General features: G+C 46.0%; 2 protein-coding genes across 8 annotated transcripts; one reads left to right on the top strand and one right to left on the bottom strand.

Moving 5' to 3' along the window:
* Positions 1-2,277: 2,277 nt before the first annotated feature.
* On the bottom strand, positions 2,278-3,027 carry C3H17orf114 (chromosome 3 C17orf114 homolog). The gene is made up of 2 exons (XM_078041267.1): positions 2,955-3,027; positions 2,278-2,471 (listed from the first exon to the last, which is right to left on the bottom strand). The coding sequence occupies exons 1-2, from the start codon at positions 3,025-3,027 to the stop codon at positions 2,305-2,307; spliced, it is 240 nt and encodes a 79-aa protein (XP_077897393.1). The 3' UTR covers positions 2,278-2,304.
* A 6,232-nt stretch (positions 3,028-9,259) lies between these two features.
* Pld2 (phospholipase D2) lies at positions 9,260-22,510 on the top strand. 7 transcript variants are annotated; one of them, XM_040269478.2, is made up of 25 exons: positions 9,260-9,402; positions 10,263-10,372; positions 10,462-10,592; positions 10,695-10,837; positions 11,221-11,326; positions 11,418-11,483; positions 11,635-11,693; positions 11,827-11,919; positions 12,014-12,166; positions 12,861-13,010; positions 16,220-16,303; positions 16,432-16,510; positions 17,331-17,441; positions 17,605-17,775; positions 18,113-18,239; positions 18,431-18,549; positions 18,641-18,754; positions 18,894-18,998; positions 19,212-19,300; positions 19,410-19,523; positions 19,679-19,728; positions 20,414-20,548; positions 20,743-20,896; positions 21,350-21,464; positions 21,740-22,510. In XM_040269478.2, the coding sequence occupies exons 2-25, from the start codon at positions 10,264-10,266 to the stop codon at positions 21,962-21,964; spliced, it is 2,802 nt and encodes a 933-aa protein (XP_040125412.1). In that variant the 5' UTR covers positions 9,260-9,402; position 10,263; the 3' UTR covers positions 21,965-22,510. The 7 variants fall into 7 exon arrangements, with proteins under 7 accessions (XP_040125412.1, XP_040125413.1, XP_013219266.2 ...); XM_040269479.2 differs by lacking the exon at positions 9,260-9,402 and adding an exon at positions 9,464-9,488; XM_013363812.4 differs by lacking the exon at positions 9,260-9,402 and adding an exon at positions 9,570-9,728.
* The last annotated feature ends 4,185 nt before the right edge of the window (positions 22,511-26,695 follow it).

The following is a 26,695-nucleotide window of genomic DNA, read 5'->3' as shown; positions in this document are numbered from 1 at the left end:
TGGTAGAATCGATGACCAACAGTAACACATGCTACATGGTTGCCCCAAGCTACATGATTGGTTTTCAAACTTCTTTCTCCAAACTATCCCCCATATTTCCTTTTCTCTATCATTTCTAGCTACTTAAACTATTAGAATAAGGTTAATGTGGGGGCTACCAACAATACCTACCCCTCTATGTTCAAGTCCAAGGTAGAATTTAGAATTCTGAGATTGAGGTCATCTCTCCTGGCGTAGCAGTCATCATCAGTGATTACTGGGCCGAAGACCAGAAGAACTCTCCTTTAGCCTCACTTCATGGTTCTCTTTCTCCATACTTAATTTCTGTTACCTCATCTTGTGGTCAGGACATAGCAATGTGACTTCCTTGGCTTCAGGGGAAAGAAGTTGGTCTTGTCTGCAAGTGGAATTTAAATGCTTTAGACTGGCTCTGAAAGTCACCATTCTCACAGAAGGCTGAGAATGGATTCTGTTCCTTCCAACGTCAAGGACCTAAAGGAATTCAGTGGTGCTTATTGACAGTGACAAATGTTTAGTCTTCTTTTCTCCAGTGTAGGGATCAGGGAACCATAAAAGATACATTTGGAAACCTCGTTCTAGTATGCATAATATCCTGCCTTGGAGGGGTTTAGAGGGCAGGAGAGAGGAGCATACATAGAATTCATCTACTTACCATCTCCATACCACAATCCTGATCCAAACCACCATGATCTCTGAATGGCAACAACCTCCTAAATGGCCTTTCTGTTTCCTACTTGCCCTTAGGACAGTCCTTTTCCCATACAGCAAGAGAAGTAACCTTTGTAAACATGAGACCATGTTGCTTCCCTGCTTTAACATTCTTGGATGTCTTACTGTACCACCTGGACTAATATTTTGGCTCCTTACCAAGACTTTGAAGTTCAACAATTGCTTAACCTTAACACTCCAGTCATTCCTTATTTTTGGTTTCCTACAACCTTACCATTTACTGTTTTTTCTGCCTGGGGGCGGGGGGGGGGCCTCATCCATGCTAAGTAACAGCTTTACCACTGAATTATACCCCCAGTCCTGTGAAAATTTTAATTTATTCTTTGTTACTGGGGATTGAACCCAGGGCGCTTTGCCACTGAACTACATCCCCAGTCCTTTTAATTTTTTTGAGACAGGTTCTCATTAAGTTGTTAAGGGTCCAGCAGAGTCGCTAAGGCTGACCTCCAACTTGTGATTCTCCTGACTCAAGCCTCCCCAGTCACTGGGATTATAGGTGTGCAGCCCTGTACCAGCCTGATTTTTTTTTTTTTTGAAACTATTTCTTACAGCAGTATTAGGTTTATAGCAAAATGGAGTGGAAGGTAGAAATTTACCATATACCCCTTCCCCCACATATATACAGCCTCACTGCTATCCTGCATCAGAGTGGTATGCTAGAGTCAGTGGCCTACGCTGATACCTCATTTCCCAGCTTTCTCTTAGCTGCTTGTCGTTCAGGTCTCAACTCAGAAAAGCCTTTCCTATCCATCTGAAATTAAAGAAACACCATCCTCTGCCATCTCATTTTCACATTACCCTGTTTAATTTTCTTGTTAGTATCTCATATTGTCATACTTATTTGTTTACTTGTCTTCTCCCTGTACTAGAAAGTCAGCTCAAAAAAAAGAAAGAAAGAAATAGAGTTTTTTCTTCTTGATTCAATGATACATTCTCTATATCTGGCAGGCAGTTAATACCAAATATTTATTGAATGATATGCTCCCTAATTCTATCTGTTCTGCCCAACCTCCCACAATCCGCCTCCCCAAACTGGGGATTGAAACTAGGGATGCTTAACCACTGAGCCACATCTCCAGCCTTTTATTTTTATTTTATTTCAATTTTGAGACAGTGCTTAGTGCCTCACTAAATTGCTGAAGCTGTCCTCGAACTTACAATTCTCCTGCTTCAGCCTCCTGAGTCTCTGGGATTACAGGCAAGCGCCACCATACCCTGCAAACCATCTCCCCAAACTTGCTCTCACCACACTCATCTCTGAAGCTGGGTTTCAGCAAATTTACTTTCCTGTTAGTACACCTGGGGTCTGCCTCATAGTTACCATTTCTGTGACCCACTCCCACCTGATGCTACACTTCCCACCTCAGCCTTATACTCAGCCTTAGTGCCTTGACCCTGTCAACCTTCCAGTCATACACAGAACACTTGGAAAGTCTGAAAGAATTTAATGAGAAGGTCATGATAGATTTGGGAGCCAGACACTGGGACCATTGAGAAATGGGTAAAGGGAGGTTTCCAAGTCTTCCTGGAGGTTCAGCCCCTGATTGCCTCCCTTCAAATGGTGGAGTCATTGGCCGATGCTACGTCATGCAGCTGGTGGCGGAAGGAGAGTCGGGCTTTTCTGCTGAAGTAGGCAGCAGCCCCTGGGGAGGGTGGCCCTCCCTCAATCACCATGGGGGTGATAGCTGGGCTGGAATCTGGAGGGGCAGCAGAACCCAGGCCTACAAGGGAGATTGGAGGAGAAAGAAAGGGATTGTGGTTAAGGGTTCAACTCCCCCCACACCACCTCCCATCAGTAGCTGAAGAGGAAAGAAATTGTCCTGGGAGTCTGGGGGATGAGAGAAGTTGGTGGCAGCAGCAGGGATGTTAAAAAGCAAGGCTGGCTTCACAGGCATGCAGCCTGAGCAATTGCAAAATCCCCCTAAGTCCCTCTCCTGCTCAGAAAGTCTCCCACGCTTGGAATAGTGGTCTACTGTCACCATCTTGAAGTTTTTAAATTTTGCCACAGGGCACCACTATTCCATTTTGTACTGGACTCTGCAAAGTCTTTAACCAGTCTTGTGAGAAAGTGAGGAATCCACCTCCAAACCAGGGAGATACAGGATCCTTTTTCCTTTGCTGGTTTGAGGGTTTATCTTTCTCCCCGTACACTTGTCTATCTGTATGCCTAACAATCCCCCTGTTCCCTCAGTTAACCCTCATACCTGCTCCTCTTTCAGTCCCCCGTTGTCTCCGGCACCCACACCATGGGAAACACCATACACCCTTCAGACCCATCTCAATAATGGAGAAGACCAGGATGCTGGAACGGCCAGGAGGGCCCCAAGGGGAGGAGTGTGGTTTCTAAGCCCCCCCAACCAAGGGCAAAACTACCACTTAGCCTCAGACTGCCTGGTGATTATAGGCGCCAGGGGATAGAAGGGGAAGAGCAGGGAGGAGGAGGGAATGGGAGAGAATACCCCCCATTGAGACACCTGTGTGTGTGTGTGTGTGTGTGTGTGTGTGTGTGTGTGTGTGTTACTTGGGATTGAACCCAGGGCCTTAAGCATGCAAGGAAAGTTCTCTACCATTGAGCTACATCCTCAGACATTTATTTCTTGTGCCCCTTTTTTTTTTAATATTTATTTTTTTTAGTTCTCGGTGGCAGACACAACATCTTTGTATGTGGTGCTGAGGTCTTGAGTCCCTTGAATTTTGTGTTTCTCTCTGATACTCATGTAAAAGCAGGAGAATGGGGTGGGGGGGTGGCTGTAGCATGGCATGGCAGAGATAAACACAGAGTTGCTATGACTAGGTGAAAATTCAATAGAACAATGCCTGAAAACTTGGTGCCAGAGGCTAGACACTGCTAGGGTTGAGAATCTGTTTGAATTTTCTTTCTTTTCTTCTTCTAGGTATTGAACTCAGGGCCTTGTGCATGCTAATAAGCATGTGCTCTGTCACTAAGTTATGTGGCTAGCCGGCCTGCCCACACTCAATCACTCCTTCCTTCCTTCCTTTCCTTCCTTCCTTCCTTTCCTTCCTTCCCTCCTTTCCTTCCTTCCCTCCCTCCCTCCTTTCCTTCCTTCCCTCCCTCCCTCCCTCCCTTCCTTCCGTCCTTCCTTCTTGTACCAGGGATTGAACCTAGGACTTTTCGCATGCTAGCTTGTCCTGCCATCAGCACTCAACACTGAGCCACCTAGCCAACACTGTTTTGTTTTTTTTTTTTTAACTTTAGAATAAGATTTGGAGTTGAGCCAGGCATGGTGGCACACACCTGTAATTCCAGTGGCTCAGGAGGCTGAGGCAGGAGGATCACAAGTTCAAAGCCACTCTCTGCAACTTAGCAAGACCCTTAGCAACTCAGTGAGACCTTATCTTGGAATAAAAAATAAGAAGGGCTGGGGATACAGCTTAGTGGTTATACACTCCTGGGTTCAATCCCTGATACCAAAAAAAAAAAAAAAAAGGAAGTACCAAAGGTATAATGTATAAATTTTGAAAGAATACTCAATTTTTTTAAAAATGAGAAACTTTACTAGACAGGGAAATGTTATGTTCTCATTAAATGGTCTGGCAGCTTTTGTCCCTTTTATGTTTATTTCTTTGTTTTGAAACGGGGTCTCACTATGTTGCCCAAGCTGGTCTTGGACTCCTTGGGACAACAGGTACAGTGTCATATGCTCAGCACTCTTGACCATTTTTTATGGAAATAGTTGTAATTGATTAATTATGCAGTGCCCAGTGGATGCTAGAGACTTACATTTTTATCTCATTTTATCATGTTAATGATGGGGAGGTGGAAACAAACCCAGGCCCTTAAGCCTCTACTCTGCTACTGAACCACACCCCTAGAACTCAATGATCTTTTAAGATTATTATTATTACTGTCCTGATTTTACAGATGAGGAAAGAGGCACTAAGAGATAAGATAATTTGCCCTAGGTCACAGAGGTAGTTATTTGCAGAGCAGGAATGGAATCATGCCTCCCCAACCCCACTCGAAGTCTGTTTGACTACAGAAAAGGCTCCATTAACCACTACACTGAGCTTTCCAACCATATTCTCAGGCATCGATGTCCTCAGCCTGTGTAGCTTGGCCAGAGCCTAGTCTGGGGGCTTTTGAGTTGAGAGCAATCTAGCCAAAAATTCCAAGTGCCTTGGAGTAAAACTCATCAAATAGTGCATCATTGTTGCCTAAGGGTACCATTCCATGGGAAATTTTAGGAAGCACTATTATACTATATGGCCTGACTTAGAAATCTATTTTGTTTTGTTTTTTACAACCATTGAAGTAAAAATGTATGTACAATTCAATACACATAATGTACAGTTCCATGAATTCTGTCCAGTATATACTCATATAATCATCAACTCCAATCAAAATATGAGTGATTTCTATCACCCTAAACAATTCCCTTATAACCAGACATGGTGGCACACACCTGTAATTCCAGCGACGCAGAAGGCTTGAGGCAGGAGGATTGCAAGTTCAAGGCCAGCCTCAGCAACTTGTCTAGGCCCTAAGCAAGTTAGTGAGACTCTGCCTCAAAAAATAAAAAGGACTGGGGATGTGGCTCAGTGATAAATCACCTCTGGATTCAATCCCACCTACCAAAAAAAAAAAAAAACATTCTAAAGAATTCCTTTGGGAGTATAGGATGTAGTTCAGAGAGAAGGATCTTGCCTAGCTGTACTGAGTTCAATCCCTATCACTGCAAAAAATAAAATAAAATTCCCATTATATGTCAGTCTTTCCCCATACCCTGACACAGGCAGTGGGTAACTAGATTTCTATTGATTGGTTTTGTCTGTTCCCACCCCACCCCATTCCAGTAATCAGGATTGAACCTAGAGACACTCTACCACTGAGCTATATCCCCAGCCTTCTCTATTTTTTACTTTTTTCTACATCTCCTAGCCTATTTATTTATTTATTTTAGTCCTGGGGATTGAATCTAGGGGTACTTTAACACTGAGATATATCCCCAGCCCTTTTAATGTTTTAATTTGAGACAGAGTCCCATTAAGTTGCTTAGGGCCTGGCTTAATTTCTGAGGCTGACCTCAAACTTGTAATCCTCCTGCCTCAGCCTTCTTAGTCACTGGGGTAACAGACAGTGCCACCACACCTGGCTTCCAGCCCTTTTTATTTAGAACTGCATCCCTGGTTCTTTTTAATTTTTATGTTGAGACAGGGTGTTGCTAAATTTCCCAGGCTGGTTGGATGTAGTGGCACACACTGGTAATCCTAATGGCTTAGGAAGCTAAGGCAGGAGGATCACAGGTTTGGGACCAGCCTCAACAACTTAGTGAAGCTCTAAGCAATTTAGCAAGACACTGTCTCACAATTAAAAAAAAAAAATGGGCTGGAGATGTGGCTTAGTGGTTAAGCACCCCTGGGTTAAATACCTGGCACCAAAAAACAATTAAATTTAAATTTAAAATTTTTTAAATTGCCCAGGCTGTCCTCAAACTTGCAATACTCTTGCCTCAGCCACCGAGTCCCCTGATTACAATGTTGCACCATCATGCCTGGCTGGTTCTGCCTGTTTTAAGACTTGGTATAAAGGAAATTATCTGGTATTACTCTTTTGTGTATTGCTTACTTCAGTATAATGATTTTGAAATTCATCCCTGTAATATGAATTAACAGCTATGGTTTATAGCTTCATTGAAATATAACACCATACCATAAAATTGACATGCACAATTTTAACATACACAATTCAGGGCTGGGAATATAGTTCAGTGATAGGGAACTTGCCTAGAATGTGCAAGTCTCTGGGTTTGATCCCCAGCACCTTTGTCCTCTTTAGAGTTTACTCCCCATTTGTCCTTCTCCCCAGCCCTGTCAACCATTCTTGTCATTCCTGTTTATATGGATTTGCTTAATCTGAACATTTCAAATTTATGGAATCTTACATGTGGCTTTTTGTGTCTGGTTCCTTTCACTTAGCCTAATGTTTCCAAGGTTCATCCATGTTATTAACAGTATGTATCAGTACTTATTTTCTTTTCATGGTGAGATAACATTACATTGTACAGAGATTAATTCATGAATGTTTACAATATGTACTTCTAAGAAGAGACTTGTAATGATGGACATTTGGCTTGTTTCCACTTTTTGGTTATTATGAGTAATGCTGTTGCGAATATGTGTGCACGAATTTTTCTGAGGGATTATTTTCATTTCTCTTTGGTTATCTACCTAGGAGTCTAATTATTGGTCATATAGTAACTCTACATTTAACAATTTAAACTATTTTCTTCCCCTATCCCCAGTACTGGGAATGCCTTGCTTGAACTATTTTCTAAAGTGGCTACACCATTTACACTTTATTCATTTTACTGTAAGTAATATTCTATTATTAAAATAGACCACAGGGAGCCAGGCAGAGTGGCGAACACCTGTAATCCCAGTGGTTTAGGAGACTGAGGTAGGAGGATCACGAGTTCAAAGGCAGCCTTAGCAAAAGCGAGGTGCTAAGCAACTCAGTGAGACCTTGTCTCTAAATAAAATAAAAAATAGGGCTGGAGATGCGACTCAGTGGCTCAATGGCGGAGTGCATCTGAATCCAATCCCAGAACCTAAAAAAAAAAAAGGAATTGTTACTGACCTTTAGTCTATTTTTGTTTGTTTGTTTAAATAGACCACAGGGCTAGGGGTGTAGCTCAGAAGTAGTGTTTGCTTAGCATGTGTGGGCTCAACTCCCAGCACTGAGATAGAGAAAGAGAAAGAATAAACCATTTAAAAACAAACAAACAAAACAAAACAAAACAAAAAAACTTAAGCTCTTCAAAAGGTACAATTTTTAAGAAAATGAGCAGAGCACTGTGGAGCATGTCTGTACTCCTAGTAACAGGGGAGACTGAGGAGGAAGATGGCAAATTCAGGGTCAATCTGGGGAATTTGTGAGACCTTGTCTCAAAAAAAAAAATTTAGAAAGGTTGGGGATGCACCTCAATCATAAAGTGCCCCAGATTCAATCCCTAGAACCCTGGGACTGAAAATTTTTTTTAAAGTCATCACATCCTGGGACAAAATGTTTACAATATGTACTTCTGTAAAGAGACTTGTATCCAAAATATATGGAAAACTCTCATAATCCAGCAAGACAACATGATTTTTAAAAATCAGCAAAAAAAACTTGGGCTGGGGTTGTGGCTCAAGTGGTAGCGCGCTCGCCTGGCATGCACACGGCCCTCATTCAATCCTCAGCACCACATACAAACAAAGATGTTATGTCTGCTGAAAACTAAAAAATAAATATTAAAAAATTCTCTCTCTCTCTCTCTCTCTCTCTCTCTCTCTTTTAAACTTGAACAGGCACTTTACCCAATATATATAAATAGTAGTAAGAACAAGAAACATGGTCAACATCATAATATTAAGAGACATACAAGCTGAACCCAGTGGCTGGTGGACACATGTAATTCCAGCAGTTTAGGAGGCTGAAACAGGAAGGACTGCAAGTTCGAGGCCAGCCTCAGCAATTTATCGAGGCCCTAAGCAACTTATAGAGACCGATATTGAAAGGCCTGGAGATGTAGTCCAGTAGGTAAGGCTTTCTGGTTTCAATCCTCCATACCAAAAAAAAAAAAAAAAAAGAAGGAGGGGGGGAGAGAAAAAAAGAGAGATAAAATTAAGTTGCAATGATGCACCTATTTTAGAATGACTAATTTAAGATTGACAATATTATATTAAATGTTGGCTATGCTGAAGAATGACTAGAATTACCACACACTGGTATTGAAAATGTAATTTGAAACATTTTGTATTTTGCTTTTTGTTTTGGTGTTGGGGATTGAACCCAGGGGTGCTTAACCACTGAGCCACATCCCCAGCCCTTTTTTTTTTTTTTTTTTTTTGGAGACAAGGTTCTGCTAACTTGCTTGGGGGTCCTGGCTAAATTGTGAGGCTGGCCTCGGATTTGCCATTCTCCTGCCTCAGCCTCCAGAATAAAGCCCGGTTGGAATAGTCATTTTAGAAGGAGGCTTGACAATTTTGTTTTTTTCCTTTCAGTGCTGGAGATTAAACCCAAGGCCTGATGCATGCTAAGCAGGGCAGTTTCTTTTTAAATTAAACATGCTTTTATAATCCAGCAACTCCACCCTTAGCTAATTACCTAAGAGAAATTATAACACATATGCACATAAAGACACACAAAGATGTTCATAGAGGCTTTATTTGAATGGACAAAAACTAGAAACAACACAAATATCTATCGAAATAACAAATTTTCTTAAAAAAAAAAAAAAGAAAGAAATAGCTTTACTTTTAGGATCTGAAAAAATATCCTGTTTTTCCTTAGTTTGTAAATTCCAGCATAACAGGTTCTGAGGCTCTTGTTTACTATTGTACCCTCAGTGTCTGGCACAGACCTTGCACGCAATAAATGTTTTGTGAATGAATGAAAGAATGCAAACTTTCACACAGTAATGATTTTGCAGCCACCACACTTCGGAATTTTTTTTTTATTCCCGCATTCCCTCCACCAGGCCCGAGGTGGTTTCGCAGCCTGCTCAGCAAGGGAGCATAGGAGGTTCCCGAGGTGGAGGCGAGTTGCGCCAGGATTCCAGGCAGAGCTCGCGGCTGGCCGGGCCGGGAGCCGAAGCCGGAGCGGAGGAATGTGCGCAGCGTTGAGTGCTCTCTGGGTGGCCTCAGAACAAGGTGTGACAGAAGGCGCGGGACGGGTGGACAAACCGGCTGACAGCGCCTGCAGGGCGCACGAAACGGGTGGCAGATGGCGCCCCTGGGTAATGGGCGGCCCTGGGGCCACTGCGGCGCTAGGGACAGCGGGGCGGGCGGAGGACGGCGGGGGCGGGACAGAAAAGACGAGAATCCCGAGGAGGTGAGGCTGGGGGGCCGTCCCGCCCCCAAGGGCAGGCCCTGAGCCCCGGCCCCGCCCCGGCCCTCTGGGGTGTGGGCTCTGGCTCTGGCTCCTCTATGCTCCCTGTGCTAGCGAACCCGCGAGGGCGCCGGCTCCCGCAGCCAGGGTGAGGGGGCCGGGGAGGGGGCGCCGCAGAGGTCCCGGCCCCGGAAATCGGGCGGGGACGGGAATGGGCTGGGGTTGCTGGGCTTTCTGACTCAGCCACACGCCCAGATTTCGGCTTTTCTCTCCCGGGCGGGACCGCGTAACTTCCTCCTTCCCGCCTGGACCCTCTCTCCCTTCTGGTCTGGCCTGGCTTGAGCCCCGCGGGACCTCTTAACCACCCTGGACTCCTTCCCCAGGTTTCTGCGATACCCCAGTTCCTGGCCATCCGGGCCTGTCTGGGTGTTCCCCCCGGGACCTGAATAAGGGACGAGGGGCGGGGCTGAAGGGTTCTGGATGAAGGACCTGAGCAGGAAGGGATGGAGGTTACACGAGGGTTGGTGGGGCGAGTCAGATCAATGGATCTGTAATCAGAGAAAGGTTGGGATGGGAGTCAGCCAGAGGTAGATGAGTGGAAAAGATGAGGACTATGGAGCTTAGGATGGGGGCCAGATTCTGAAGGTCATGTCACTTTGCTGAGGCCTCCTCATATTCCTAGGATGACAGCGACCCTGGAGAGCCCCTTCCCTTCTGGGGACGACCTGGACTCCAGCCAATTACATATGGAGCCGGATGAGGTGGACACTCTGAGGGAGGGAGAGGACCCAGGTACACAGGGAGTATGAGCCTGAGGGAGGGGAGGTCTGGGTGCTGGGGCCTCTTGGATTCTATACCCTTGGCCTTTTTTTTCTTCCCAGCTGACCGAATGCATCCCTTTCTGGCTATCTACGACCTTCAGCCTCTGAAAGTACACCCTTTGGTGTTTGCCCCTGGGGTCCCTGTCATAGCCCAGGTGGTGGGCACTGAAAGATACACCAGTGGATCCAAGGTGGCTGGGCTGGCACCTGGGAGGGGCTTAGCGGGAATCCTGGCCAGACTGGGGGACTGGGACCCAATCAGGGGACATGGATTCAGTTTCTCACACCCCCAGATAGGAACCTGCACTCTATATTCTGTCCGCTTGACTCATGGTGACTTTACATGGACAACCAAGAAGAAGTTCCGTCATTTCCAAGAGTTGCATCGGGACCTCCTGAGACACAAAGTCTTGATGAGTCTTCTACCTCTGGCTCGGTGAGGGGGACCACACTGCTTCCTGTGAAGGGCAAGTACCCCTTGCCTGTGACAGATATCACTTTTCTGCCTGTTTCACCCCCAGTTATAACCTTTCTTCTTCCCCCCAACTGTAGCTGCTGAGCCCCCTCCCCTGACCTGGTTACCAGGAAACTTTCTCTGCTCAGCTCTCCCTCTCCATGGTTCTATGCCAATATCTCAGCTGGGCTGAATGCCCAAAATGCCCTTGGCAGCCTTCCCCTTCTCTTGTCTCCATTCCCAGCGTAGGGAGCCTTCCTTCTGCCAGCATCTAGGCCTTCTCCCCTCCTCCAAGACCCCTCCTTCACTGTCTAGGCATCGAGACTTGCAACTCCTACTTGAGCCTCACCCCATCCCTTCCACAGCTTTGCTGTTGCCCATTCTCCAGGCCCAGAGGCAGCTGACAGAGAGATGCCCTCTCTACCCCGAGCAGGTCCTGAGGGCTCCACCAGACATGCAGCCAGCAAACAGGTGCGAGCAGACACGAGGTCCTCTGGAAAGCTATGCAGTGTGCAAAGGTCCCTGGTCTCATCTGTCTCTCTCTCTGCCATCCTTACTTTAGAAGTACCTGGAGAATTACCTCAATCATCTCCTGACCATGTCTTTCTATCGCAACTACCATGCCATGGTAAGGTCCAAAGACTGGATGCCTAGGTCCTTTGAGGTGGAGCAGGATAATTAGACCCCCAGGAGGCAGGGGGTGTTCTAACTCAGAATCACTTAGAGTTTGAGGGGTTGAAAGTCATGCCTTCCCTCCAAGCTTTTGTTTTCCTCTGCAGACAGAGTTCCTGGAAGTCAGCCAGCTCTCCTTTATCCCGGACCTGGGCTCCAAAGGACTGTGAGTGTGTGGACCCCTCCCCTAGCCATCTGCACACATCCTCATCCCTGCCTGAGAACAAGGCAGGCAATGCAGGGTAGGCTAGGGTCTGGAGTCCCCACCCAGCATCTCTCTTTTCCTGATGTTCCTGCAGGGAAGGGGTAATCCGGAAGCGCTCCGGTGGTCACCATGTTCCTGGCTTCACCTGTTGTGGCCGAGACCAAGTTTGCTACCGCTGGTCCAAGAGGTGAGGGCTCAGGCTAAGCAGCCAGACAGTGGATACAGGTGAGGAGGGAGATTGGGAGGGCAGGGAAGAAAGCACAGAGCCCTTCCTGCTCCAGGTGGCTGGTGGTGAAAGACTCCTTCCTGTTGTACATGCGCCTGGAGACTGGTGCCATCTCATTTGTTCAGCTCTTTGACCCTGGCTTCGAGGTGCAGGTGGGGAAAAGGAGAACAGAGGCACGATATGGGGTGCGGATCGATACCTCCCACAGGTAAGAGCTCCCTGGTGTGAGAGTCAACTGGTGAGTGGGGGAACAGCCCTTGACCCTGAATTGAGTTTAGCAGAAAACATCACAGGAGAGGAAGGCTTTTCTACCCCCACCCTCTGGATCCACTACAGTTTTAAAGCAGGGAACAAGTTCAGCCAGATGCTTGGTATGCTCTTAAAGTCAGGACCAAAGGACATGGGGGTTAGTACAAGCCTGGAGGAAGGGCTCCCAATGTAAAAGACGAGGAATGGCATTCATTCATTTATTCATTCAACAAATCTAATTGCCTGATACAATGCTAGTTGCTGAGGACACAACTGTGAGTAAGGTAGGTGTATGCCCTGTGTCTATGGAGTTATGATTAGGGTCAAGGAAGGAAGTGGGGATAAGTAATAACCAGTTCCGGGCACAGAGGTGGAGGCCTGTACTCCCAGCAACTCAGGAAGCTGAAGCAAGAGGATCCCAAATTTGAGACCAGCCTCAGCAACTTAGTGAGGCCCTGTCTCAAAATAAAATATAAAAAAGGTCTGGGGATGTAGCTCAGTGGTAAAGTGCCTCTGGGTTCAGACCCAGTCCCCCCACCTCCAACCCCCCCCCCCCCAAAAAAAAAGAAAGGAAAAATAAAGAAAAGTAACAGCCAAAGCTGGGAAGTCTCTGGGCGAGACCATAGGTGGTTCATCTCATTGTTTCTGTCCAGGTCCTTGATTCTCAAGTGCAGCAGCTACCGGCAGGCACGGTGGTGGGGCCAGGAGATCACTGAGCTGGCACAGGGCCCAGGCAAAGACTTCCTACAGCTGCACCGGCATGACAGCTATGCCCCACCCAGGCCTGGGACCCTAGCCCGGTGGTGAGACACTGAAATCCTTCTGAGCTTGTGTGTGGCTTTCTTGACCCCCTTGGTCTTCTCTGAGTACTTGACCCTCTCTTTTATCTGCTCTGACACCTTCTGCTTCCAATGCCCACTTTGATTCCTCCTATCTCCCAGATTGCTTTAACCACCCTGATTGATGCTCCTGACCCCCCCTCCTTCCTAACTGCTGACCTCTTAGGAACTCTTTAATCTCTCTGATTTTGTTTTCTTTCTATCTTTTATTATTTTCTTTCTTTCTTTTTCTTTTCATACTAGAGATTGAACCTAGGGGTGCTTTACCACTGAGCTATACCCCCAGTCCAATTTATTTTTTATTTTGAGACAAATCTTGCTAAGTTGCTTAGGGCCTCACTAAGTTGCTGAGGCTGGCCTGAAACTTGAGATCCTCCTGCCTCAGCTTTCTGAGTTGCTGGGATTACAGGCCTGAACCCCCACACCCAGCTGAACCCTCTCTGTTTGTGATCTCCTCAAATCTCTCTGATTTATTCCTTCACTAATTAAGCATTTTCTAAGTACCTACTATATGCCTATCCAGTGCTGGCAATATGATACAGGCTTCTTTGGTTTAGGGAAGTAGGTGATCTAATAATAAAACAATGTGAACTTGCTGTAAGCATGATAGATACAGTGTAAGGAGCACAGAGGGGGAGCATCTGCCCCGGCAATGGAATGTCAGAATCAACTTCCAGAAGGCATAATCCTGAGGTTTGCTTTAGCAAGATAAAGAAAATGGAGAAGGGCAGTCCAGGCAAAGAATGTTGAAATAGCTTGACATGTTTGGGAACCGTGAAGACTGATTATACTGCAGAGAGGAACAGTCAGAGAAGAGCCTAGGAGTCAGTAGCACCTGATCTTGCAGGGTCAGTGTGCTAAGCCAAGAGGTCAGACTTTACCACAGGCAGAGAGGAGTGGTGGAATGAATTTTTTCTTGGAGGTAGTATTGAGATAAAAAAAAAATACAAGAACTGGGCTGGGGATGTGGCTCAAGCGGTAGCACGCTCGCCTGGCATGCATGCCGCCCGGGTTCAATCCTCAGCACTACATACAAACATAGATGTTGTGTCTGCCAATAACTAAAAAATAAATATTAAAAAAATTGTCTCTCTCTCTCTTCCTCTCTCTCTCTCTCTCTCTCTCTCTCTAAAAAAAAAAAAAAAAAAAAAAAAAAAAAAACAAAAAACAAGAACTAACAATAGCTACCACTACATAGCATTTCCTTTGTTCCACAAACTAATTGTTTTATATGCATTAACCTTTGGATCCTCACAACTCTGTGAAGTAGGTGCGGCTGTCTCTCTTTTGTAGATGAGAAAACTGGGGCAAGGAAATGTTAGGTAATTTACCCAAGGTTACGCTCATTGTGAACACTTGAACTGGGACTCAAATGTGAGTAGAGGGGTCAAGACTCTGCTCTTTACCACCATCCTGGACTGTTAGTTTTAAACGTCAAGGGCTAGGGCTGGAGTGAACCTCAGTGGTAGAGTGTTTGCCTAGCATGCATGAGGCACTGGGTTTGATCCTCAGCACCACATAAAAATAAATAAATAAAGCAAAGGTATTGTGTCCATCTACAACTAAAAAAAAAAAAGTCAAGGGCTAGCCCAGAGCAGTAACATATGCCTTCTGAATTCCAGCCACTTGGGAGGCTAAGGCAGGAGGATCTTGAGTTAAAAGCCAGCTTTGGCAATTTTGCAAGGCGCTAAGCAATTCATTAAGACCCTGTTTCTAAATAAAATACAAAAAGGGCTGGGGATGTGGCTCAGTGATTAAGTACCCCTAAGTTCAATCCCTGGTACCAAAAAAAAAAAAAAAAAGTCAAGGGCTAGGGATGTAGCTCAGTGGTAGAGTACCTTCCTAGTACTTTTTTTTTTCCCCCCAAGATCCTGTGTTTGATCCCCAACACTACAAACAAACAAAAAGTCAAAATTCAGTAATACAAAAAATAAAAGAAAGATTAAAACTTAACTCATTGGAGCTGGGGTCGTGACTCAGAAGTAGAGCTCTCACTTAGCACACGTGAGGCACTGGGTTCCACCTTCAGCACCACATAAAAATGAAATAAAAATATTGTGTCCACCTACAACTAAAAAATAAATATTAAAAAAAACCTCACTCATTACATAACACTCTTTCTACTCCTCCTTACTCCTTCCTTATACCTGTCCCAGCAATCCCATTTCTCTTCCCAGAAATAACCCTGACAGTAGTGGATATTTATCCTCTTAGATCCTTTCCTGCATATTTTTATATGTGCATGCACATATGTTATTTTTTAACATAAATGATATATACATCTTCTTGCAACTCCCCTCCACTTACTACATGTATTAGAAATTAAACATTTGTGTTATTTCCCATTTTCACTCTCATAGACAATATTTCCATAAACAGTCTTTGCCTAAGCATTTTAGAATATGTATTCCTAGAAAGGGAAGTGTAACTCTGTGGTAAAACATGCAAAACCTTGGGTTAGGATCCCAGCATCACCACAAACAAACAAAAAGGAAAAAGAACATATATTACTAGAACTAAAATTACTATGTATATTTAATGGTATTGAAAAGTGTATGCATATGGGGCTGGGATGTAGCTCAGTGGTAGAATGCTTGCCTAGAATGCATGAGGCCTTAGATTTGATACCTAGTACTGCCCCAAAAAAAGTTATTCATTTTAATTTCAGTTTCTTGTTTGCATACCTTTTTCTATGATTAACTATTTTTAAAACATCTTTTTAGTTATAGATGAACACAATATCTTTACTTTTATTTATTTATTTTTATGTGGTGCTGAGGATCGAACCCAGTGCCTCATGCATGCCAGGCAAGCATCTGCCATTGAGCTACAGCTCCAGACCTGATTAACTATTTTAATTTTTTCTGTTCTTTGCCCATTCTTCAGTGTCTTTTTCTTAATCAATTTGCTGGAGTTCTTTATGTGTAATATATTAATCCTCCTAGTCTTTAGTCTGTTTCTTTAGTTTATTGTGTCTTTTATCATTTTTTTAATGTAGCTCATATTGGCAGATCATACTGGTAAGCCCCACTTTGATACCCTCTGACTTTTCTGATAATTCCTGATCTTTGACTTTGCTTTCACCTCTGACTTATGACTGTCCTCCCATCTTCACTCTCCAGAACTTTCTGGCTTCTACCTCCCCTGACCTCCTTGGCTTGGCCTCCCCCCAGGTTCGTGAATGGGGCAGGTTACTTTGCTGCTGTAGCAGATGCCATCCTTCGAGCTCGAGAAGAGATTTTCATCACAGACTGGTGGTGAGTGGGGAAAGACCTATGAGAGAAGGGGTAGGGTAGACCCGTAGCAGATCCGCATATAGGTGAAGCAAAGAGTGGCTGCCTGGCTGGAGCTCAGCTTGACTCTTACCTACTGCCCTGAATCCTAGGTTGAGTCCTGAGATTTACCTGAAGCGTCCAGCCCATTCAGACGACTGGAGACTGGACATTATGCTCAAGAGGAAGGCGGTGAGGAAAGTGATCAGGCTAAAAAGGAGGAATGGTGGGATTGCATGTGGGTGAAGGTTGATTGGAAGGACAGCAGCAAGGGATAAGATAGGGAATCTGAGACTTGAAGGGAGGGAAATATGCTTGTCCTGGCTCAGTGTCAGTCAGACATCACCTCTTCTCAGTACTGGCAGACTTCGCTCATGGTACCCATAGCACGTTATTGTTACCTGGGGTGTACATGTATATTTCGTACTGGACTGATAAACAGCATTAGTTCTAGTTCAAAGCACAGCACCTGTCATATCAGGGGGCATTTGTAGATGTTGATAGCTTGGAGGAAGGCTACATGGATGATGCAAGGTGACTGGGTAAGTGGATGGATAGATAATGGAAAAGGAGATGAATGGAAGAATATGAGTTGGAAACATGGAAGCATACAGAGTGGGTGGGAAGGGGAATGAATGAGAGATGGTAGATAAGATGATGAGTAGGCTGGGGATATAGCTCAGTTGGTTAAGTGCTTGCCTCACATGCAGAAGGCCCTGGGTTCAATCCCCAGCACCACAGGGGGGGGGGGGAAGATGATGAGTAAATGGTTGAGAAGATGGATAGATAGATAATGAAGGGTAGGTGGATAGACGTGTGGATAGATGAGTGGATGAGTAGATAAGTCAGTCTTAAGTTTGCTGCAAGCATTAAGGCAGTGTTGCATGCAGAGCATCTAGGATCTTCAAGCAGGGTGGAGGGCCATATAGGAATCCTGAACATGAAGAAGGGAGGGGAGAAAGGGGCCAATCTGGGAGAGGTACAGGTTTTTAATTCCCTTATTCACCACCAGGAGGAGGGTGTCCGTGTGTCTGTACTGCTGTTTAAGGAAGTGGAATTGGCCTTGGGCATCAACAGTGGCTATAGCAAGAGGATGCTGATGCTGTTGCATCCCAATATAAAGGTGACTCTGCCTCAGAGACCCCTCCCACAGAAGGGTCCTCCTCACCACACTTCCCCATCCCCTCGAAGCCCCCTCCCTGGAGGTCTTATCCTTCCATCTTTCCCTCTCCATCTTCTCTTACCTAAATCCACCCTCATGACTCCTTCCTCTACACATGCTCCAGGTGATGCGTCACCCAGACCAAGTGACACTGTGGGCTCATCATGAGAAGCTTCTGGTAGTAGACCAAGTGGTGGCCTTCTTGGGGGGTCTGGACCTTGCCTATGGCCGCTGGGATGATCTACACTATCGACTCACTGACCTTGGAGACTCCTCTGAATCAACCACCCCACAGGTAATTCTCCCATGGCCTTCCTGAGGTTTCCCCAAACTCAGATAGTCGAAATCCATATGCCTTCCCAGCTCTACCCTTCCTCCTCCAGTCATTCCAAGCATTGCCCACCCTCAATCTTTCTAGAATCCCAAGAACCCACTTTGAGAATACTATAACCCAGTTTTTTTCTCCATTTTCACTAACTAAAAGTGCAGTTGAAGGGGAGGGATGAAGGATCAAACTCTCTTTCATTCTTACTGTCTCTGTCTCTCTCAGCCTATTTCAGTGTTCCTGTCTTCTCTTTGGCCTGGCTCTATATGGCCCCATGACCTCGCCTTGCCCCGTGTTGCCCCTACAGCCTCCCACCCCATGCCCAGACTCTGCAACCACCCCAGACCTCTCTCACAACCAATTCTTCTGGCTGGGCAAGGACTACAGCAATCTTATCACCAAAGACTGGGTGCAGCTGGACCGGCCTTTTGAAGGTGAGGCTCCCTTCCTGCAAGGCCTCCAAGAGCAGGGAGCAGGGGCAGAAGTTGAGGCTGGGACTGAGAACTGGTTGACATGGTTAAAGATAATGTAGCCTTCCATCTGGTAGCCTCCTCCTCCTCCTCCTGCCCCAGGTATCCCCAAGAGACCAGCCTGACCTCTCCCCTGACTCGCCTGGGGCTCCCAGATTTCATTGACAGGGAGACCACACCACGGATGCCATGGCGGGACGTTGGAGTGGTCATCCATGGCTCAGCTGCCCGAGACCTCGCCCGGCACTTCATCCAGCGCTGGAACTTCACCAAGGTGCTCACTCCTCCAGGGCATCTGGAAGTAGGGAGGGAGAGCCAGGCTTAGCTGCCCACCTCCTGCTAACTCTGCCATCCCTCTACCTCAGACCACCAAGGCCAAGTACAAGATACCCATGTACCCCTACCTGTTGCCTAAGTCCACCAGCACCGCACACCAGCTCCCCTTCACACTCCCTGGGGGACAGTGCACCACTGTGCAGGTGAGGCTCCTGACTTCAGCCAGCCCACTCTTCCCCTTACCCTCAGTCCAGTGCTCCACCCGTGTTCCCTGTTGTGAGAGCTCCCAAGATTTTACCTCCTCTGGGATTAGAAACCACATTATTTTCACTGTGCCACTAGGTCTTGCGGTCTGTGGACCGCTGGTCAGCAGGAACTTTGGAGAACTCTATCCTCAATGCCTACCTGCACACCATCAGGGAGAGCCAGCACTTCCTCTACATTGAGGTCTGACGGGGGTGAGGGTGGAGGAAGACGATGGAAGGGATGTCCCAGGGGAGAGGCTCAGAGTGCCAGTGTGATCGTGGAGGGCTGGTGTGGGTGGGCTTGGACTAGATGGGAAAGTGCAAGACCAAGGCCTGGGCTGGGGACTGGGGGGTGGGAAGTGAGGACAGGGCCTGGGACCAGGCTGCTGATGTCTCTCTCTGGTCCCTGTCCCAGAATCAGTTCTTCATTAGCTGCTCAGATGGGCGTACGGTTCTGAACAAGGTGGGCGATGAGATTGTGGACAGAATCCTGAAGGCCCACAAGTAAGGTGGACTCAGGATGGTGGGGACAGTGGGCATGGTTTAAGCCCAGCCAGAGTGGGTAGGGTTCACTTAAGGGGCGTCACACCTCTGACTCTGCTCCTTTCCCCAGGCAGGGACAGTGTTTCAGAGTATACGTGCTTTTGCCCTTGCTCCCTGGCTTCGAGGGTGACATCTCCACGGGTGGAGGTAACTCCATCCAGGCCATTCTGCACTTCACTTACAGGTGACCACAGCCAGGCTCTGCGTCTCATTCTGCCCATGCCCCCTCCTAACTCTGTCTTGACTCCTTCCTGCTAGACCTTTGAGGTCCACCTCTCCTGAAACTTCCCTTCCCCTGCCCAGCCTCCACCTCCCTCACCTTTTTTTTTTTCCTCTCAGGACCCTATGTCGTGGGGAGTACTCAATCCTGCATCGCCTCAAAGCAGCTAGTGAGTGCTGGGGACTGGGTCAAGCCCCCACCAGACCTCTGGGGAGAGGGACCTTAGGGAGCTGAAGGTCTGGGAGTAAGGAAAGGAGGCTGTCATTCTATTTTTTTTATGGTACTGGGGAGATTGAATCCAAGGGTATTCTACCACTGAAGTATTCCCTAGCTCTTTTTGCTTAATTCATTCATTTATTCAGTCATTTATTTTGAGGTACCAAGGATTGAACTCAGGGGCACTTGACTACTGAACCACATTCCCAGTCCTATTTCGTATTTTACTATTTAGAGACAGGGTCTTACTGAGTTGCTTAGTGCCTCAGTGTTGCTGAGGCTGGCTTTGAACTCACAGTCTTCCTGTCTCAGCCTCCAGAGCCATTAGGATTTCAGGCGTGAGCCACTGCGCCCAATTTCATTTTATTTTTGAAACAGGGTCTTGCTAAATTGCCCAGGCTGGCCTTTTGTCTCAGCCCCTCAAATCGCTGGGATTAAGGCCTTTGCCACTGCATGGGGCTTGTCATTCTTCTGTGCTTCTGGAGCTACTCAGACCCCAGGTGGCCTTTCAGTGCCAAGAGAAGTGTACAGATTAGACTCTAGGCAGGGCTTCTGAAATGAGGAGAGAGGTGGGACAGGGCCCCATCTGCACACAGAGGGTACTTCTCACCTCACTCCCCATCCTCTCTTATGTGCAGTGGGGACAGCCTGGCGGGACTACATATCCATCTGTGGGCTCCGCACACACGGAGAGCTGGGCGGGCACCCAGTCTCAGAACTCATCTACATCCACAGCAAGCTGCTCATTGCAGATGACCGGACAGTCATCATTGGTCAGTTTTGGATCTGGGCCCTTAGCATCAATAGGAGGGTGGAGAGAGGCAGAGGGGTGACAAGGGATGACAGAGACTGCAGTTGAAGGTCAAGGGAGGTTTTGCCCACAGGCCAGTTTTCTGATAAAAGTGATGGGATATTTGAGGATGCCCCTGGGCCAAGGCAGATGCAGCATGTCCTGCACCTACCACAGGTTCTGCGAACATCAATGACCGGAGCTTGCTGGGGAAGAGAGACAGCGAACTGGCGGTGCTGATTGAGGACACAGAGATGGAGCCATCCCTGATGGATGGGGCAGAATATCAGGCGGGCAGGTTTGCCTTGAGCTTGCGGAAGCACTGCTTCAGGTAGAGCTGGGTGGGGTGCTGCAAGAAGGAGGGGGTGGAGGAGGGGGACTTGCCTTTTGAGTCAGATGTGAGAACTGCCTAGAGCTAGTGTTCAATTTCCCAGGAGGCAGGCTAATCCAGTTTAGGCTATCAGCAAAGTAGGAACACCAAAAAAAAGAAAAAAAAATTTAAAAATAGAGACAAATCAATGCTCTGTTGGACTCATTTACTTATTTTACAGTTTAATAGTGCCATCTAGTTTGAAGTACCAGGGTAGAGATACTATAACTTTTCTGATATTCATGTTCTCTAAAGATCATAATTTGGCTGGGGTTGTGACTCAGTGGTAGAGCTTTTTGCACTGGATTTGATTCGCAGCAACACCTATAAATAAATAAATAGAATAAAGGTCCATTGACAACTAAAAAAAAAAAAAATCTTAATTTGGCCCCATCCGGATCTTTTCTTCCATAGTGTGATTCTCGGGGCAAATGCACGGCCAAACCTGGATCTTCGAGACCCTATCTGTGATGACTTCTTCCAGTTGTGGCAAGAGACAGCAGAGAATAATGCCAATATCTATGAGCAGGTGGGAGCTGGGGGGGGGGGCTAGCCTTGGGGATTTGATGAATTATCTTGCTGAAGGTGGGGCAGAGAGAAACAGTCATTCTCAGAAAGGAGGTGGGGGGGAGGGGGACTTGCCTTTTGAGTAGGGAGCATTTACTATTAGGGGATTTAGTGGCCCCAGTCAACATGGGGGATATTGAGAAGTGGTATGGGGAGTCAAGAGTCTAGGCCAGTTAGCTTAGACTCTTGTGCAAGCGTCTCCAAGTGTAACTGGCTTCCATGCTCTCCTGCCCCCAGATCTTCCGCTGTCTGCCATCTAATGCCACCCGTTCCCTGCGGACTCTCCGGGAATATGTGACCGTGGAACCTCTGGCCACAGTCAGCCCTTCCTTGGCCAGGTCTGAGCTCAACCTGGTCCAGGGCCACCTGGTTCACTTCCCTCTCAAGTTCTTGGAAGATGAGTCTTTGCTGCCCCCGCTGGGGAGCAAGGAGGGGATGATACCCCTAGAAGTGTGGACATAGCTGAGGCTTCAGACAGGGAGAGGTCACCAGCTGTGGAACTCTACCATGTTCGGTTCTCTGTCCCTAAACCCTGAGGACAGAGAGTGGGTGCCCTTTGAGATCCGAGGAAGCAGGCATCCCTGGAGGGGACTAGAGAAATCATAGAGAACCTTTACTTGAAAAGTAGTCAAAGAGGCACTCCAAACCTGATCTGGGGAGGCAGAAGAGGGTCCCTTTGAGGTTCACCCTCCCTGCCTCAGCATTGAAACCACTGCTCCAGAGAAGCATAATTCCTACCAGACGCCTGGAGTTAAGCTTCTTATTCTAGGAGGAGGGGACTCTACCCTGGGCATTCCCCATCTCTCCTTTTGCCCTTGGACCCCCTCCCTACCCCAGGGTCTCTCAGCCCATTGCTGCCAAGATGGAGGGAAGGATAAAACCACTTCTGGCTGCAGCCCCCACTGGGGTCAGGGAAAAAGGCACACTAACTCCCTTCACCAGCCTGCTGACAGACACTAACTTCTTACCAGTTCAATAAGCATTTCATAAATAAAAGTTTAGAAAAGGCATATGCCTCTTTATTGAAGGAGTTTAGTGCTCCGTCTCAGACACCCCCTTCCTGCCTACAAAGGACACCAGTCTCCTACACCTTCTCCCCCATCCCCACTCCTTTCTTCTTCCTGTCTGCATGCATCTCCGTGCTTCTGTCTGTAGCTTCAGTGCACAGTGCTGCTGCTTCAGTAGAAGGAAGGGCAACGCAAAACCAAGACACGGAGAACCCTGGAGCTTATACTGCAGCTGCCAATGACAGGGGTGCCCTGAGAAGGGCCTGACAGGCTGCCTCTTATTCAAGTAGCAGTACCCAGAGGAGCTTAGTGAAACCCCTTTGGAATGGTTAAGAAGTACATGCTTGAGTCTAGGGGTACAGCTCAGGGGTAGAACTCATGTTTAGCATGCATAAGACCCTGGGTTCAAAGCTCAACACACACACACACACACACACACTCAGTATAGGCTTGGCCAGGTGCAATGGCTCACACCTGTAGTCTGAATAACTCAGGAAGCTAAAGCAAAAGGATTGCAAGCTTGAGAATGATTCAGCAAGACCCTTTCTCAAAAAATAAAAAGGGCTGGGAATGTAGCTCTGGTGGAGTGCTCCTGAGTTTAATCCCCAGTACCAAACAGAGGCAGGGCTGAAAGGTCAAGGTCAGGGAAAACTGGATTTATCACTTAGAAGTTATCAAGATACATTAATTCTCTGGGCATCAGTGGTTTGGACAGGAAAATGGGAATAATACTTATATGGCCAGCTTGCTATAAAGACTCAGTCGCTGACCTGAATATTAACTGAGCTCCTGCTATCTGCCAGCCACTGTTCTAGACTCATAGAATTAAGTGCAGCAAAGTCCTCACCCTTAAGGCAGGTTGCAGTGCTTCATTGTCCAACATAGTAGCTACTAGCTACATGTGGTATTTCAATTTAAGTGAATTAAATCGAGAGAGGGTGGGGGATGTGGCTCAGAGGTAGAGCTCTTGTCTAGCATGCTTAGGACCTTGGTTCGAACCTCAACACCACAAATAAAGAAAGAAGCAAAAAAGAATTCAGTGCTTCACACTTGCCACATTTCAAGTGTTTAATAGCCACTTATTGCTAACAGCCCCCATACTATTCAGTGCAGATATACACCACTTCTAGCACTGCACAAAGTTCTATTGAAGAAATGCCCAAGAGGAAAGACTAAAACGCATAGTGGAGGAAAGAAGATAACACCAAACTGAGGATGGCTACCTCCCAGGAGGGGTACACAAACAGCTTCAATTCAATTGAAGATAAACTCAATTTATCTTTTATACTGAGTAGTGAATACGTAGTTTATGAAACACACTTTATGGACTATACATAAATGTATATATGCACACTGTGTGTGTGTAAATATATGTGTAATGGGTTTTATACATTTTTTTAAATTTTACTAACGTATTTATTTATTTTTTCTTGGACAGGGGATTGAACCCAGGGTTGCTCTATCACTGAGCTACATCCCCAGTCCTTTTTATTTTTTATTTTGAGACAGGGTCTTGCTAAATTGCCCAGGCTAGACTTGAATTTGTGAACCTCCTGCCTCAACTTTCTGAGTTGCTGGGATTATAGGTGTGGGCTACCATGCCTATTAGATTATATATACACATATATTCATAACTTTTCTTTAAAATGACTTTTTAAATATGTATGAAATATTTCAAAGTTAGAAAAAAGTTGATCACTGGGCCTCATTTATGCCCTTCCATTCCACCAGTCTCAATCACCAGTATCACAATTGGCCACAAAAGCAGAAAGAAACCAAGCAGAGTAAAGCAAGTTTAATGAGGTTTCCTGCAAGATGGGGATTCAGGGGGGTGATGATGGGAAGAGGACATAAAGTGCCCGCCCCATCCTTTCTTTTTTTTTTTTTTTTAATTAATTTTTTTTTTTGCAGTATTGGGGATTGAACCCAGGACCTTGTGCATTTTTTTTTAATATCTATTTTTTAGTTCTCATCAGACACAACATCTTTGTATGTGGTGCTGAGGATCGAACTCAGGCCGCACGCATGCCAGGCTGCTCCGCTACCGCTTGAGCCACATTCCCAGCCCCCCATCCTTTCCTTTGAGTTCAGGTTTCTGGTTCTCTAAAGAAGCCACTGTCAGTGCCTGGATTCAATCCCCAGACCAAAAAAGCCACTTCTGTGCAAGAAATCCCCCTCCCACACAGAGCAATCTCTGGGTACTAATTGGCATTCTATTAATTAGCCTCATTGTTGGTACTAAGTACTTCTTTCCTAAGAAGTCTTAGGAAAATTATGTCTTTCCTCATAATTGTGGAGTGGGGTGGAGGCAGTAGTTGCCCCAGGTAGGGTCAGGGGCTAGATGGGCCTCTACTTAACACTGGCAACTTGACTTTCCTTCCTGAGTCCTCAAATCTTGATTGGAAGCCCTCTAGCATGTGCGAGTGTTTAGTAAGGGAATAGTAGGAGAGGGCTTAGAATAAAAATAGTTATATTTGGGAGGTATCAGAGATTGAACCCAGGGGTGCTTAACCACTAAGCCACACCCCCCCTCCCCCAGCCCTATCTGTTTTTTTGAAACTAGCTCTAAGTTGTTTAGGGCTTGGAAAAGTTGCTAAAGCTGGCTTAGAGGTTGAGGGTATAGGTCAGTTGCAGAGCACCTGCTTGAAATGTCTGACATCCTGGGTTCAATCCCCAGCACCGAACAAAACAAAGTCTGTAGGCCCAGCATGGAGGAAAAGGTTGGTGGCAGACAACTAGGCCAATACAATATTCATTATTCCTCCAAGGGTTCTATAATTAATCTTTTGTTGTATGTTTGGGTCTGGGGATAGAAGCTATGCTAAACAGATGTTCTACCCCTGAACTATACCCCAGCTAGTTTTTGTTTGTTTCTTTTTCTGGTGGGGGATTGAACCCAGGGCCTTGTGCATACAAGGCAAGTACTCTACCAAGTGAGTTACATCCCAGCCACCCCAGCTGGTCTTATTTTTATTTTATTATTATTTTAAAAAAATATTTTTTAAGTTGTAGGTGGACATAAAAATCTTTATTTTTATATGGTGCTGAGGATCCAACCCAGCACCCCACACATGCTAGGCGAGCACTTTACCACTGAGCCACATCCCCAGCCCCTTATTATTTTTTTAAAAGAGGTACTGCTTTCATTTATTTTTCCTTAAGAATTTAACCTTTATTTTATTTATTTGTTTTTGTGTGGTACTGAGGCTCAACCCCAGTGCCTCACTCATGCTAGGCAAGTGCTCTACCACTGAGCTACAATTCCAGCCTCTATTTATTTATCTATTTATTTATTTATGAGCTGTAGTTGGACACAATACCTTTATTTTATTTATTTTTATGTGGTGCTGAGGATCGAACCCAGGGACTCGAACTTGCTAGGCAAGCGCTCTACCATAAATCCAGCCTATCTTATTTTATTTTTGATGATGGGAATCTAACTCCGGGCCTCATGCATGGCAGGCAAACGCTTTTCTACTAAGCTATATCTCTAGTCCCTGTTGTATTTTTTTTTTTTTTTAAAGAGAGAGGGAGAGAGGGAGAGAGAGAGAGAGAATTTTAATATTTATTTTTTTTTTTAGTTTTCAGCGGACACAACATCATTGTTTGTATGTGGTGCTGAGGATCGAACCCGAGCCGCACACATGCCAGATGAGCGCACTACCGCTTGAGGCACATCCCCAGCCCCCTGTTGTATGTTTTGTATTTTAAATTTTTTTGATGCCCAGTCCAGGTCTCCCTCCACCATTAGTTTATCTTTTTGTTTTTATCATAGATAACTTAAAAATATACAAAAGTAGGGAATAGGGTAAGGAATCTTCACAGATTCATGTTTACCCATGGATTCCTACTCTAGCTTCAATAATTATCATCTTGGAACCAAGTGTGGTAGCCCAGGCCTCTAATCCCAGCAATTACTCTGAGGCAGAAGTATCGCAAGTTGGAGGTCAATGTCAGCAAGTTAGGGAGGCCCTTAGCAATTTAGCAAAACCCCATCTCAAAATACAAAATAGTCAGGGGATGTAGCTCAGTGGTAAAGTGCCCCTGGGTTCAATTCCCAGTAAGAACAACAACAAAAAAGTAATTATCAGTTTAGGGCCAAACTTGTTCTTTGTCCTGTTTACTCCCAGATTTCGTTGCCTCTTGAGGATTGGGTGGCCATTTATTCCATCCCTGTGACTTTGAT

Source organism: Ictidomys tridecemlineatus, chromosome 3, assembly GCF_052094955.1.
Source record: "Ictidomys tridecemlineatus isolate mIctTri1 chromosome 3, mIctTri1.hap1, whole genome shotgun sequence".
Classification (NCBI taxonomy): Eukaryota; Metazoa; Chordata; class Mammalia; order Rodentia; family Sciuridae; genus Ictidomys; species Ictidomys tridecemlineatus.
This window is presented reverse-complemented; position numbering and strand designations above follow the sequence as displayed.

Bases quoted from the DNA above. Each gene is read 5' to 3' on its own strand.
- C3H17orf114 (XM_078041267.1), bottom strand. From the start codon at position 3,027: ATGGGTCTGAAGGGTGTATGGTGTTTCCCATGGTGTGGGTGCCGGAGA. The intron at 2,472-2,954 runs GTATGAGGGTTA...TCTCCCTTGTAG, and splicing joins GGGGACTGAAAGAGGAGCAG to GCCTGGGTTCTGCTGCCCCT.
- Pld2 (XM_013363812.4), top strand. From the start codon at position 9,679: ATGCTCCCTGTGCTAGCGAACCCGCGAGGGCGCCGGCTCCCGCAGCCA. The intron at 10,593-10,694 runs GTGGCTGGGCTG...TCACACCCCCAG, and splicing joins GATACACCAGTGGATCCAAG to ATAGGAACCTGCACTCTATA. The intron at 11,484-11,634 runs GTAAGGTCCAAA...TTTCCTCTGCAG, and splicing joins ATCGCAACTACCATGCCATG to ACAGAGTTCCTGGAAGTCAG.